At 35.7% G+C, this 15,860-nt stretch overlaps 1 protein-coding gene across 1 annotated transcript in view; it reads right to left on the minus strand.

Annotated features, from left to right (window-relative positions):
• Nucleotides 1-15,860, minus strand: part of TMPRSS15 (transmembrane serine protease 15) — a gene marked incomplete at both ends in the record, with an annotated part of 58,521 nt that overhangs the window by 18,215 nt on the left and 24,446 nt on the right. The window contains 7 exons of the mRNA XM_084279154.1: nt 4,371-4,502; nt 4,954-5,079; nt 6,318-6,407; nt 11,207-11,348; nt 12,532-12,682; nt 13,200-13,302; nt 15,667-15,816. Of these exons, the coding sequence (XP_084135280.1) occupies nt 4,371-4,502; nt 4,954-5,079; nt 6,318-6,407; nt 11,207-11,348; nt 12,532-12,682; nt 13,200-13,302; nt 15,667-15,816 (894 nt within the window). The remainder of the gene's footprint in view (nt 1-4,370; nt 4,503-4,953; nt 5,080-6,317; nt 6,408-11,206; nt 11,349-12,531; nt 12,683-13,199; nt 13,303-15,666; nt 15,817-15,860) is intronic.

The raw sequence follows: 15,860 nt of genomic DNA on the forward strand, positions 1-15,860 counted from the left end.
GGAGGGGTCAGAAGAACTGATACCTTGGGCTTCCAGAGGGCAGACTCTGGCTTGTTTAGACACCTGGTTGACAAAGACCTGTGGAATGCAATCCTTCAGGTCAAGGGAGTCCAGGAAGGCTGGACATTCCCCAAGAAGGAAATCTCAAAGGCATGGGGAAGGCCACCCCATGTGTGAAAGATGAGCCATCAGGAAAGAAGGCCAATCTGGCTGAACAAAGAGATGTGGATAGAAATCAGGGAAAGAAAAAATAATTAAAAGAGAGTTATGTCCTTTGGAAGAAGGAACAGACAGCTCATGGGGACCACAAAGATGTTGTGAGGTTATGCAGGGAAAGGCCAAAGCTCAGCTAGAAATTAATCTGGCTACTGCTGTAGAAAACAATAAAATTGTTTCTATAAATACACTAGCAACAGAAGGCGGGCTAAGGAGAATCTCCACCCTTTCTTGGATGTGTGGGGAAGAATAGTGAAAAAGAATGAGGAAAAGGCTTAATACCTTCTTTTCCCCAGTGTTTAATGGTAAGACCAGTTGTTCTCAGGGTACCCAGACCCCTGAGCTTGAAGACAGGGACAGGGAGCAGAATGAAGCCACATAATCCAAGGGGACCTGCTACACAACTTAGGTAGAGACAAGTCTATGGGTCCGGATGGGATCCCACCCAAGTGTGCTGAGGCAGCTGGTGAAAGTGCTCACCAAGTCACCTGCCATTATTTGTTGACAGTCATGGAAAACTGAGGAGGTCTTAGTTGACTGGAGGTTAGCAAATGTGATACCCATCTACAAGAAGGGCCAGAAGGAGGATCCAGGGAACAACAGGCTTGTCAGTCTGACCTCAATGCCAGGAAATTTTATGGAGCAAATCATCCTGAGTGCCATCTCAGGGCATGTACATGACAACCAGATGATCAGGCCCAGTCAGCATGGGTTTAGGAAACTCAGGTCCTGCTTGACTAACCTGATCTCCTTTTATGACAAGGTGGCCTGCTTAGTGGAAGAGAGAAAGACTGTGAAAGTTGCCTACCTAGACTTTATAGTAAAGCCTGTGACACTGTTTCCCAAAGCATCTTCCTGGAGAAACTAGACACCCATGGGTTGGACAGGCATAAACTTTACTGGGTAAAGAAGTGGCTTGATGGCCAGGCCCAAGGAGTTGTAGTGAATGGAGTTAAATCCAGTTGGCAGCTGCTCACAAATGGCATTCCCCGTGGCTCAGTACTGGGGTAAGTTCTCTTTTTTATCTTCACAAATGATTTGGATGAGGGAATTGAGTGCACCCTCAGTAAATTTGCCAACAACACTAAATTGGGTGTGAGTGTGGGTCTGCTTGAGGGTACAGAGACTCTACTGAGGGACCTGGACCACCTGGACCTGGATTGATGGGCTGGGGACAAGTGTATGAAGTTCAGCCAGACCAAATGCTGGGTCCTTCAGTGGGGTCACGACAACCCCATGCAGTGCTACAGGCTTGGGGAAGAGTGGCTGGAAAGCTGCCTGGTGGAAAAGGACCCTGGAGGTATTAGCTGATAGCCAGATGAGTATGTGCAGGTAGTGTGCCCAGGTGGACAAGAAAGTGAACAGCCTCCTAGCTTGTATCAGAAACAGTATAGCCAGCAGGACTAGGGAAGTGACTGTGCCCCATGCTGTATTCAGTTATTGACCCATCACTATAAGACAGACATCACTACAAGAAAGACATTGAGAAGAGCAACAAAGCTGGTGAAGTGTGTAGAGAGTGTGTTAAGAAGAGTGGTTGAGGGAACTAGAGTTGTTTAGCCTGCAGTAAAGGAGGCTGAGGGGAGACCTTATCAATCTCTACAACTACCTGAATGGAGGCTGTAGTGAGGTGGGTGTCAGTCTCTTCTTACAAGTGATAGAATGAGACGTAATAGCCTCAAGTTGCATTAGGGGGCATCTAGACTGGATATCAGGAAAGTTTTCTTCACCAAAAGGGTTGTCAACTACTGGAACATGCTGCCCGGGGAAGCGGTTAAGTCACCATGACTGGAGGTCTCTATGAGATGGATAGGTGTGTTCCTTAGGGACTGGTTTGGTGGTGGACTTTTCAGTGATAAGTTATTGGTTGTACTTGATCTTATAGGTCTTTACCAACCTAAATTATTCTATGATTCTAAGAATAAAATCTATGGTATTATACATTGTAGATTCTGTGATAGCACTGCTGAATTACTAGTGTTCTTCTGTTATATGTAATAAACTGGAGGAATGACAAAAATCAAATCCTGTGAAAAGTGACAAATGATTTCAAGTTCCAGATCTTCAGCACTTTCACAAAAGTTTAGAGGTCTTAAAGTATGTCAAGTCAAACATACATGTATAGAGGCATTGAAAGCCAAGAATCTTATTGGGAAACCATTCTGTGAAGAAAGGTGGAAGAGAAAAAAGTAACAGAAATTAATGAGGACAGCATTCAAAAAAAAGTATTACTAAGCTACTTCAGTATCAGTTACGTACAAAAAGCAGATCAGATTGAGAGTAAATATTAAGTTATAATTCTGTCTATGGCCAAAGCATATTTTTAATGGCACCATTCTATAATTTTACAGGAAATGTAGACTCATAAACTTAAATTTCACTGAACTTTTGGAAATGTCTTTATTTTACCTTCCTGGCCTTAGTGATTAAAACATTTAATTATCTAGAAGTCTTATTTAAGGCAAGATAATGGATTTTACTCTGAATTTTTAATATTAATTAAAAATTACACATTCTTGGGTAAGTATTGCCTGTTGTACACTATGTAAGCAAAATAATATGGTTTCTAACGGTCTGAAACAGATTTTCACACATTTAGTGGTCATAACTGTTGCCAGATTTTCCACAGAACTTAGTTCTCACTTAGGCTAGTATTTTATTATATTGCATGCTGCCAAGAAGTATTTCTTTGGAAATTAGTCTTCCTTTAAAAAAAACCCAACAGTATTTCATGGAAAAAAAATACAAAGAAAAATCTGGTTTTCTTTTAAAATTAATTTATTTACTGACAATCCTTTTATCCTTGGGCCTGCATACTAACGATATTAGTCTCTGTCCTTTGGCTGCAAAGATCATGAATCAGCGTAATTCTTTTGCAAATGGAACATTTTTAGTATATTTAACCAGAACTGGCAATGGCCACTTGGAGAACTCTGCCTTGCTAAGCTTGATTTTATTTTACAACAAAATATGGGCAAAGCTGGCTCAGCAAAGATGCTGAACCAGCTAAAAAAAAGGCTAGTGTTGTTGGACTGAACTAATGTGATACAGAAGGAAGAACAAGAAGCAGCAGAACAGTCATATATCCATGTAAACCTACCTCTCAGTCTTATGCAGGGGGACTAAACTGAGTTGATTTTACAAAGGTTTATCAATGGTTAAGATTTTTTTATAGATGAAGAAAATTAATATTATTATTACTGCTAACTTAAGTAATAGCTGCAGCTAGCTAAACATGCTTGGAGACACTTGCCTTTTATGATATTTAATGTAAGAATAAGTGTGTAGATTCTTCTTAACTTTCTGTTCATGCGAATGAATGGTACTTATCTCTGAATACATACTGCTTCTTTCTTTTCTTTCTGCTGTCAGACTTCCACAGAAGTAATACAAAGCCTCTAATTAATTCCATCAAGATATTTGGCTTAAAGTTAGTGTTAAGTATGTATCCTGGTAAGCATATTGCTGTTCCATCTACTTGAGCATTTGGCTCCATTTCACATGGTTTTGGAGAGCTGATTTCTGAATTATGTGTATGAGTGACAAGTCTAATTGCAGCCCCACCCCCCAAAAAAATCAGGAGTCTTTCAGAAGGGGCCTGTCTGGGAACAGAAACACTTCTTTACAAATCTTTAAAAGACCAACTCTTCTCAGATCCTTCATATGCTAAGGCCCAAATTATTAAAGATGCAAGACCATATTGGAAAGAATAATCAGTTACCATATACATTTTTCTCTTCTAGTGGATGTGATGAATAATACATATTTTACAAATACATTTAAGCACATATTAATTGCGTATTAAAATAGGTCACAAAGTGTGGGGGTTTGATTTTTTTTTTCTGGGACTTGTATAGGGTGTATTTTGTATTTGCCCTCTTATTGTTTCTAAGAGCTATTGGTCAAAATACCAAGTAAATTTTTCACATAATATCACATAGAGTTGCAGAAGATACAGACTTTGATCCAATTATAGTAAAGCAACAAAAACATCACTTTTCATGTGAGAAAACATAAAGTACACATGGGTAACTGCTAGGCTTTCTCTTTAACTTTTTCATACTTCTGTGGATCAAGTCACTTTCTGCTTTTCACTTCTTAAATGTATTTGACCACTGGTATAACCTCTTAAATATAAGGGATCATATGCTTACCTAGATGGTAGCCAGTAGTAAAGTTTGCAAGAAATCCCTTCTTGGTCACGGACTCGTCTGTAAGGAACATTACTGTCATCTGGTTTGTTGTAGAGAAGACATCTGGCAGTGGGCCTTGTCCTGTATAGACAGCTATTTTCCAAGAGAAAATAAATGTATTTAAACTCTTTCATTCTTATGTATTTCAAAGTGTTTTGATTTCAAAAGCAAGTACTGCTACCACATGAGTACAGTTGTTCCTCCAAACTTAACTACCATCAGACTGCAATGATCAAAGCTCAACATGAAATTTAACACATCAGTATAGAAAAGATAAGGTTCAACTAAGAGATCATTTGTTTGTCCACAGACATGAGCAGTCTTATTTATTTGGATTACATAGAAAGATGAGTGTGTAAATTTTTGGGAAAGGTGATGTCAAGTATGATATGCTTCCTCAAGTTTTCCTCCTAATTTTTGAGACCCCAAAATGTGAAGAAATGTAGAATGAAATTAGAATGAAGTAATTTCCTTTATATTACATTCATCAGTTTTCCTCAGCTGTCTAATTGTATTAATTTTAGTATCTGATGATGCTACTTGCCCAAAAGTAAAGAATTTGGTCCTCTGCCATCTCTGATTTCAACTACATCATGAATATTTTCCAGATTGAAATCCTGAAAATGAAGTTGAATGTTTTTTCCCTTTTCAGCATTTAAGTACCACACACCTACAAAATAATAACACACACACAAAAATCACCTTTTCAGTTGATGCATTTACTGTGTCGTATTTTATGTTGGAGGATTTGAGGGAATATATTTATAATCCCTCTAAACTATTAAGAATCACCCAAGGGACATAGAAGTCTAAATCTTATCTTTAAAAGCAATTTACACTGTCAAGATCCAAAATTCAGTTGACTCTCATTCTCTAAAACACTTCTGAAAGCTGGATTTAGGCTCCAAAGACATACATACATGCATTTTTTACCATTCATGACAACTGTTGAGTTTTTCTAAAGTAGCAAATCTGATTCTTTTGTAACTGTGAAAATATGACAAATAAGTCTTGTCACTTCAGTCTTATTTGATAGTAAAATAATTTCTATAATCAGTCACAGAATCCTGTCTTTCCAGTTAGATAAGTATTTGCTTTTGTTTTTCCTGTGCTTTATCATATTTAATCTATGTAAGTGTGGATAATATGGAAATGTTTTTACAAAGTAAGAAAAAAAATCCAACTTTTTTAATCTGTTCATAGAATGAAATGTATTTTCTCACTAGTAGGAATCTCAAGTGGGACAGAAAAACAAAATTATAACTCTTATGATTAGCATCCAAACACAATTCTTCATTTAAAGATGAAGTAATAAATAATTAAAATTTCATCAAGAAGCAATGACAAAGTTCTCTGCCTTGCTTCATCCATCAACAGCCCATAGTGGACCATGTTGAAACATTTTCCCTTTTGCTAGCTGTAGCTTAATCTAAATCAAGTAACAACAGTAGAATAACAATGTCTTTTCACTTGACCATTCAGTTAAGGGAGGATCCCTTGCAAAATGCATACACAGATTCTTTGCCCTTAGGAAAGGTTAACTATTTAACAGAAAAGATGATGATGTTAACCTGGAAAATACATTGAGGTGTTATGGTGAAAAGGGGACTTCTAGCACCTTGTCTGTTGTTGCGTTGACACAAGGATATTTGACATATTAGGCATAGTATAATTGGCTTGCCTGAACCCATTCCAAGGAATTGTGGTTGCCTTCATGACTTTTTAATCAAGTGGCACATGACTCCTTAGCTTCTTCTTAAGTGCCATATAGACATCAGTTAAAAGATGTCAGTATATACAACTTAGATCTTTTTTTTTTTCTTGATAGCATCTGACTTGTGAAAGCAGGTTCAATATTTATACTTTTACATAGCTAAACTTTTCCTGAAGACTTGGACAATGACTTACAGAAAGCTTGATTAGGATAATTGTTTGGAAATTTTTCAGAGCTGAATGTACTGTTTGGCTCCCATAGTTCAACTGGCCCTCCACAGTCAGCTGAAAAAGAAAACATTTAAAAAACATAATTATCCTATTGTCTTGCTTTTGCAATCCATTAGAACAAAGATAATTTGGAAGAAGTAATTTCATGAAGAGGACATCACTGTAAAGGTTCAGTTAAAGTGCTACTTGTATAAAGCTTGAACATTGAATTGTGAGAAGCCAATGCTCCCATAAGGAGACAGTGTTGGGGAAACCAGGTGTATAAAAAATTAACTAATTAGTTACTAATTAGTTGCTTAGTAATATATTTAATTATTAATTACATTTCCTGAGTCAGACCTGCTGACACATACAATTAATGTCATAGTGCTATCTGCAGCTACAGTTCATATCTTGCTGTGTGAAGTGCTAGTAAGACTACATTCATGGCAGTGCTATGAGAAATTTTCCCCAGGTAGCTGGGGAAGGACACAATCTGTACTTCATTTGGTGATTACCAATTTGAAGCTTCCCTCAAAGATCATCTAGTTCCAACCCCCCTGTCATGGGCAGGGACACTTTCGACTAAAAGCCTCCTCTAACCTGGCCTTTAACATGGCCGGGGAGGGGACAGCAACATATTCACTGAGCAACCTGTCCCAGTGCTTCACCATTCTCACAGTAAAGAATTTCTTCCTAATATCTAATCTAAATCTTCCCTCTTTTAGTTAAATCCCATTACCACTTGTCTTATGACTGCACCACCTGATACCCTCTTCATCTTTCCTGTGGACTACTTCTACGTTGCAATAAGGACTCCCCAGAGCCTTCTCTTCTGCAGGCTGAACAAGCCCACCTCTCAGCCTGTCCTCACAGAGGAGGTGCTCTGGCCCTCTGGTCATTTTTGTAGCAAATAAATAATAATATAAATTTTATAGCAACTCCCCCCCCCCCTTTATTCTGTTATTTTGATTTCGTCAGGACCCTAAAAGTGTTTACAGTTAAACCTTGTAAATGATCAAAGTAGTAATTTCTTTTTTTCCTTCAAACAACTACTCCAATAAGAAAGGTCTTCATTGTAAACATGTATATGCAATTATATATGAAAACAAAAAATATTTAAAAGCAAATATTGTCAAAGTGTATAAACACATACACACGCTCACTCACATAGCATAGCTAATTGTACTGTATATATTTATTCTCTTTCAGTATATAGTTTAGATGGTTTACATCCAAAATATGTCAGCTTCACGTTCCAAAATTTTACTTCATGTGGAGAAACACTATTTTTTTCAATCAGAATAAATTTGGGCTTTTTTCCATTATTGTAGTTCACAATTGCTTTATTCAAGTATTAACAGTGCTCCTCCACCTGTTTTAGGAAATAGAAACCAAGGCAGAAGAAATCTACTTTTAAAATTTTGGGGTTCTGTTGGTTTATTCCTGGAATTAAAATGGATTTTTTCAACTTTCAGACTTTGGGTAAACTGTAAAAATCTCCCCCCACCTTATGATTTAAATTTTGTATTTCATTATGTCTGTCAGTTTTGGCATACTCTGAGCCACTTGGTTGGGAACTGCATAATCCACAAGTCCTACTGGGTTTGCCCATTGAACCCTACTGGGAAGAAGCTCCACTAAATACAAGAAAGATTTGAACTTTCTCATGACAGACATCTTATAGAACTCTCTGTTTCATTCCTAACAAGAAATGTTGCACTCTGAAAGGAAAAGGAGCTGTTTAATAAGCACAGGCTGACAAAGTATTATATTATGTTTCAGCTGTATTACTCACAATGAGGACTACTTTCTTTAAATAGCATTATCAACATATAAAGATTAGATGGGCTTTTTTATGGAACATTATTGCACCTACAAACAGACACATGACTACTGTAAAGCTACCTGAAGGATATATAATTCTTAGCCAATATCATTTGATGATATGAGCAGAGCAAGGTGAACTTAATTGCAGAACAGTGGCAATTTATGATGAAATTTGACCTGCTGTTGACTAGGGCACATGAGGAATCATCTTTCTCTCGCATGGAAAAATGATAGAAATAACTGATTTTACCCATGTGTGGAAAAAATGTTTTAAAATATTTCAGTGATCTTTAAACACAAATATATATGGAGTTACTTGTATAGCTGTCACTTGTTAGAGAACCAGACAGCAATCAGAAACAACCATCTTGGACTTCATTAAGCTTAATAGACAATTTTCTCAACTCTGAAGAAAATTATATATGAACTATTAATAAAAAAAATAAATCCTCTATGTTTTGCCTAAAACTTTAATTTATATTGACACAGACATCTTAAGTGTGGAATCTACACTGTAATTTCCACACTGCTGTTTGTGTTAAAAGACAGGTTATAAATGAATATGAAGATGAAAGTGATCTTTGTCTTAGATGAAAATGTAAGCTGACAGTCTTGTGCAAAAGACAAAAGCAAATCTAGCTTTCCTATTCCACTATTATTACTTGTTTTTTACTTTTCATGTCTGGAAAAAGAAATTGGCTCAGCTGAAATTCTTTCATCTTTCGTTTATAGACGTGACACTTGTTGTGAAACCACTACTAATCTTACACCACATCCATCAAAGTAATTTCATACTTCTTTGAAGATGATTGATAACATTCACTTTTTTCAGCAGGTTACAGCATATATGTAGCATGCCTCAACACAGTTATGCAAACAAGTTAGCTTTCCTCCAGCAGCAGCTTAGACTGTGCTTTTGTATTGTGTTGAAGGACAGTACGGATTCCTGCTAAACTGTTCCACATGACATGACATCTTCCCCTTTTTTGGTTATGAAAACTTTATCACCATAATTTGGGTGGAAATCTATACTTTGAATGACATTTCCTTAGTGCTTAGACAGCAGCACTCAGACACTGTTTACCACAAGGTCATTCTACCTGTAAATCATTAGACCGGTGCTAACTTGTGAGGTGTGTTTACGCACAGCACCTGAAAGATGGCTGGAGGTGGCAGATATCACCACCTCTCTGCAAAATCACTTTAAAGAAAACTGCAATCAAATTCCAAAGCTAGCTTTGGTAAATTATGGCTGAAATTGCTAGTTATTAAAAATTAATTTTGGCGATGGAGACATCTTGTTGAACTTTTACCCTGCTGTGTCTCAGGATAGAGCTCTAAAACTGAATTTTGCTCATATATTTAGAAGGTTTTGTTTTGTTTCCTGTCCCAATGCAGTAGATTTACAGTTGATATATTTGGGAGAATGAGAATACTACTAGAATACTTGCTTCAACAAGAACACAATGAAAATAGTCTTTTTCTATTATTTTAATCTTAGACCATTTTTATTTACTATATACTGCCATGAGAGCAACTACCCATGTTTTGTAAGCAACAATTCTAACAGGGGATGGTTCTGGAATATACTCACTGCTTGTTTTAAAAATTTCAAGCGACCTATGAATAGGTCTTTTGTAGAAACCGCTTTTTTTCCCAAAAAGTTCATGCCTCTCACAATAAATTACAAAGCCTTATCAGATAATTTAATGGTTTCTTTTCCACAAGCTCTATTCATATTATTACCATATTCTTTTTACTTTGTATGTACATGGATCTGGTAAACATAATATGCAATATTTTTTCAATGTTTTATATACATTTTTCAGATTTATAATGATGGCTACAGGTGTTTTTCATATTTTTTCCTCAATGAGATTCTTCTAACTAGCTCCGTGTCACTGAAATGTTTTCAGGAGGTTTAAATTTCTGTGCTTTCCTCTAAAAGACTCTGCAATGTGATGGGTCTGGATCAAGCTTTACAATCTGCCTGGAGGAGTGCATGTGCACTATAGGTAAACATCTCGTGTTTCATTAACTTGACTTGGAGAAAATGACAAAACCAACGTTCCTCCAATTTCCCACTGAACCTGGGATTCAGAAGAGGTACCAATAAGATAGTGAAATGAAATGAGGCACAATGAGGCAGGAAAGAAGCCCCATCCATTATTACTAGAGCAAGCATCTTTTTATCACTCCTGCCTTACCTCAAGAAATAGAGTTAGTAAAGGCAAATTTGAATAAATCAGGGATAGGTTTTAACACATTCCACGGTTTATGCAAATATTGAAACATTAGATGTGAGTCCTGTAACTCTTTTGGGGTTTTTTTTCCACTCATTTCCTTTGAAACCAGAACTGCTAACTGTCCTTCTGCCCTTTCTGTTTCCCTATTTTTTCTTCAAAGCAATTAATGCATCCTTTTTACTGTAGTAAGTATAAGAGTACAACCAAATGCATATTGGAAAGGATTGATTCATCGTGAAACTTGTTCCAGATACCATCTCCATTTTGGGTATAAGACATTCACATAGACTGTGCTCCATTCTTAGATTCATTCCCATAAATGTGGGATTTTTCAGTGTGAAACCCTAATTTTTCTCAGAGCTCTGGGATTTTTTACTATTGAGGCCGCTACTGATATTATTTGACTTTTCTCATTTTCTTGTTCCCCTTCTACATTGCTTATTATTTCAAGTATAGAGGTCAGAATCTTCCTTCTCTTCTTCCTTCCCCTTCAGAGGCTTACTCGAAGTGTTACTAACTAAAGCTTTTAAGAGACAAATTCTAAATTCTTGAATTATCATCCACTCTTGAAATTTTGAAAGATACTGCACTGATAGTGTAAGCTGTGAATCTAGCACTTCTGTTGCTATCAGTGGAGTCACAGGCAGGAAACATGATTCCTTAGTTTGATATCTTGAGGATAATTTTATAATGTTGAAGAGAGATTTTTATAAAACTGAAGGTTGAAAATCCTGAATCACTCATACACAAGTACAGTCACAGGAAATGGCATTCAAGTGTAATTTAGCATTTACTTACTGGGAACTGAAGGAGTAGTGGTAGCCTCTGGAATCGCAGTTGCTTCTACATAAATGCTTTCATTACACTTTCCCTTTGTCAGGCCAATGTCATCCAAAGCAATATCACTGGGACCACGCTTTTTAAAGGCATCAAAAATAACCTGAAGTTCATGAAAAAAATAGAATTTTTTGATTTAATGAAACATTTTTCAGCCTCCTATGGTGAACCATTCTGTCCTCTTTCTTGAGTGCTCTTCTGTCTACTGTAATCTACACTGGTGCTATACTCAGAAGGCGGCATCAAGGATGAGACAGGATTCCTTGCAAAACAAAACAGCAATATGCAAAGTGGGTCACTGAGTAATGAAGGAACTTCTTTATATAAATTATGAATGTGATTTAAAACTACTCAGTAACTTTACTTTTTATATATAAATACATACTTTTTTTGAAACACAAATTCTGTATCACTCATTAGTCTGAACCTGCTGATCTAGTGCTATATCTCTATGAAAAATTGAAATTAATAATCTCCTTTGTTTGTTATTGTGCTTTAATATCCACATATTTAAAGTAATTCTGCTATGAAGGAATTTGTGCTGGTGAAATGCCACTAGGTATAGCACTCCTGAGACCGTAAAAGATACATTTGCTGTAAGTGTGATGCAGCCAGGTCACAGATGCATTTACTTCCTCAGATGGAAACACAACTTTCTGGCAGTGCTTTGGCATCACTAAAAGCTACAATAGGACAACCCTTTCCAAATACCTGTAAAAAGATATTTTTTTTCAATAGAGAGATTTTTTCAATAGGAGCTGTCTAGCATAAGTCTCCTCTCCTTTACAGATAAGTCAGGTTGGTTGCTAACCATGTGGAGCCAAACACATTTCTGTCTGGAACACATTTTCAGTCAATTATTCTCTAATTAATTAGTGAAAATACTGCTTCAAAATCTGAAGCTACTTAATTTACATTTCACAGCAAGTACTTCATAACACACTGTTGGGATTTTAAACACATCAGATTTTAATAGGCTTTGAACCTTCTTGTTTTGTGTAAAGCTCTCTTTCATGATAACATTGATTGTCTCATGACAATGTTAAGGTTTTGTGTTTTCTATAATAATACTACTTCAATTTCCAGATCAACTAAGTGGGGGTGAGGGTGTGTGACAATTCAAAGCGGGGCTCTAGTCTTCTCTATGCATTTATTTGATGGCATGCATTAGTGAATAATGCTAGGTATTACCTTTGGAGCTGTGGATCATTGGGTTCATTTGACAGAAAACTCTGATTTCAGTTTAGCTAAAATAAATTTGCAAAAGAACTAGCAGTTTAACAAACCTTAAAATCAGATGTTTCGTTTAAAGTTACTTGTCCATAATTCCATTTGTTTCCATAGTTTCCTTCTTTCTGGAAAATAACCTTTTCCAATCCTTGATCATTGCTTATGCTAACTCTTAAAAGGTAAACATTAGTACTGTACATGAAATACCTAGAGGGGGAAGAGCAATTTTGACAGTATTAAAGTGAAATTTCATTAAAAAATATCAAGCTTTTTATTTTCTACATGGTTTTATCGAATTAGGATTAATTTGCAGTGAGTATGAGAATAAAATTGATTGTATGTTTATATTACACCTGGAAGATTTTTTGGTACTTTGCTATATTTTCTGCAGAGGCACGGTTAAGCTTCATGACCAAAACCACTTCTGGGATTCTTAATATCATTTCTGTATAGAAAAGAATATTGGATGCAGGATGAAGAAGAAAATACATTAAAGCTAACTGTAAGACTCAAACTTAGAAACGACTCAAAGTTTCAGGCCTGGAATTGAGACCAATCATGGAAATCCAAACAGAAGTTTTATGTTGCTAGCACACTGACTTGGGTTAATATTATATATGAAAGAAAGCTATTTGTTTGTTGGGGTTTTTTTCTGGTTTTTGGTTGTTGTTTCTGTTGTTTTTTTCTTAAACAAATCATATGTTTAGGAATTACGTAAGAATACCAAAAGCTTAGGCAAAATGCATCTGAAGAGGCCAAAGGCAGACTCAGAATCCGGACTCTCTCATCTCCCATTCCAAGTCCTACAGGTGTTGAAATATAAAATCCTGCAAGATAATGAACATGTTTTAATCAGTATGCAATTACTGATTTATTTTTTAAATGAGAGTTTTTATATTAAAAATAATATCAATAACATCAAGCACAGATAGTGTTGCATGACATGGAAGATTCTTGGCAAAATAAATGTGAATGATTATCCCAAGTCAGTCAGTCAATGACATACTGAAATGAGCTTTTAGACATTTTTGGACACTGCTCAGAACTAGACATCAAATGGGAAACTAGTCCTTTTGAAGTTAGTGGGAATTCTGTCTCTTATTTACTGAAGGCAATGATTCACATGGGTGATTTCTACTTACTTTATAAAAATATCTTCCTGTTTGATGTGCTTGTGGCTTTGCAGAAGAATTTCCCAACATTTTTATAATTTTTATTCTCATAATAATATGAAATATGGGTTGTGTGTTGAGGGGGATGAGAGAATTACCATATGAATATTTTCTAGCAAGGGGAAGCATTCTAAAGATTTGGGGAAACTGGGGTTTTAGCTTTTTCATGAGTTAATTCCTTGCACTTGTGAATTTGGACTTCTTGCTACCATATGGAAATATAACGTGAGGCCAGGTTACAGAAACGTTATTTTTCAAAAGGAAGGCAGAATTAGGCAGAGGTAGAAATCCTAAAATATAATCCTTGCTTTATTGAAATCATGGCTGTAATTTTAGACTTCCTTCCATTCCTTCTTTCTAATATATGCAGATATTATATCCATAGAATCTATAAATAAAGAGAAATTTAATTACATACTTTAAATTATATATGCTATAGTATGTTATGTTATGTTATTTGTACTTCTAGATTAGCTAGCTTTTTCATGTGGAAGGTTGAAGGACAAAAAATTAGTCTGCAATCTGAATCAGGCCTTTCATTTCCTGTATTGACTTGGAAAGCGTGCATTAAAATTAACATGGTGTCTAGCATTAAGAAAGCGAGCATAGTATGGTCTTTCAGAAAAGGTCTTCATATAGTCATGAATGACAGTTCTCTGTATTTGTTTCATCAGTTCTCTGAGCATTCAGAATCAATTGTTGAGTATGTATGAAGTCCTTTGCTTTTCAAGAGCAGCAAACCAAAATCACATTGTCTCAGAGAATGTATGTAATATCTAGATATTAATAAGGCAGTTCATGATTTCAAATATAGGTTGTAGAAATTTGAATATTAAATAAAATAGCAACATTACATATAGCAACTTCTATGTTAGTTTAGATCTAGCATAGTGAAACAGTACCTAAAAAAATTAGCATGTTCAACAGAGCTAGATATCATTGTTGTTTTCTTAAACAAATTTTATATTCTTTTGTCTAATTTGTATTCTAGGAGTCAAGCTGGGAGATAAAACAGTTTCTGAAGATTGTTTAGAATATGTGCATTTACTCAGAGAGAGGTGAATACTTTCTGCCCAATAATGTGCTGAATAATATTTTTCTTTTCCTGGGAGTAACTTCTGCTAGAATAATTTGCATTTTTTCCAGTTATTTGTCACTGAATAAGTTCTGTATAAACATTGCACAGAATACATGCAACCATTGCAAAACCAAAATTATGTTAATTTGTTTTAGAAGGACTAGTTGATTTAGAAACCAACTGAGAGATTGTTTAGTTTTCCTGTTAAAGGGGAAAGAAACTTTTGGAGTCTAATTCTGGGATACACATTCAAAACCTCATTCCTACCACTACTGTCTCTTCAACTAAAATCCACATTTGATATGACCACTCTTCCAATTAGGTTGTTTTGCTATAACAATTGTTGGAGTGTTTGTGTTTTGTACATGTGCTGAAAGTTAGCATTTCACTGGGGACACAGATACTCTATGAACCCTGCAGGTCAACTTTATGTAAAATAAAAAATTATCCTGTGACAACCATAGGGATATCAACAGTAGATGGAAATAAAATATAAATCATTTCCCTAAAATGTAATTATACTTATTATTTTCCTTAAGGTAAACGTGCAGTTATTTGATCTATAACACTGTTGCATAATAGAAATTCCTTTCTCAGATAAGAAACTTCAATACCTCACACTGTAATCAATTTATATATTCCTTTTTTGGGGGCGGGGTGTGTTGGCTTTTTTTTGTTGTTGTTGTTGGGTTGGGGTTTTTTTGGTTGTTTTGGGGTTTAGATTTTTTTGTTTGGGGTTTTTTTGTTCCTTTTAGTTTTGGTATATTTCGACAAGGTGGAAATGAGTAGGACATTTTGTCTGGTAGCCTTGTCTCAGTTTTTATGGCAGAATAAAATTACATCCCATTGATACCATAGTGAGGAATCTATTGCAAGGTGGTATAACATAAGCTAAATCAAGCTTTTCCTTTAATTTGCAAGCAACTTGTATTTGATCTTACCTGACACATTTCCAAATGTATGATCAAAATCAGGACCACTCATAAAGGGAAAAGTCGGGCCCTGAATTCTCTCCCACTCTGAATCATCATCTAAATCTTGTATCCAATAACAAAAGCTGTCTTCAAAAGTGCAATTGACTTTCTCATCATCTGTGAATAAGAACCTCTGGTAAATAAAACTGACAGTGTTGTTA

The sequence above is a fragment of the Gallinula chloropus genome (assembly GCF_964237585.1).
Source record: "Gallinula chloropus genome assembly, chromosome: 1".
Classification (NCBI taxonomy): domain Eukaryota; kingdom Metazoa; phylum Chordata; class Aves; order Gruiformes; family Rallidae; genus Gallinula; species Gallinula chloropus.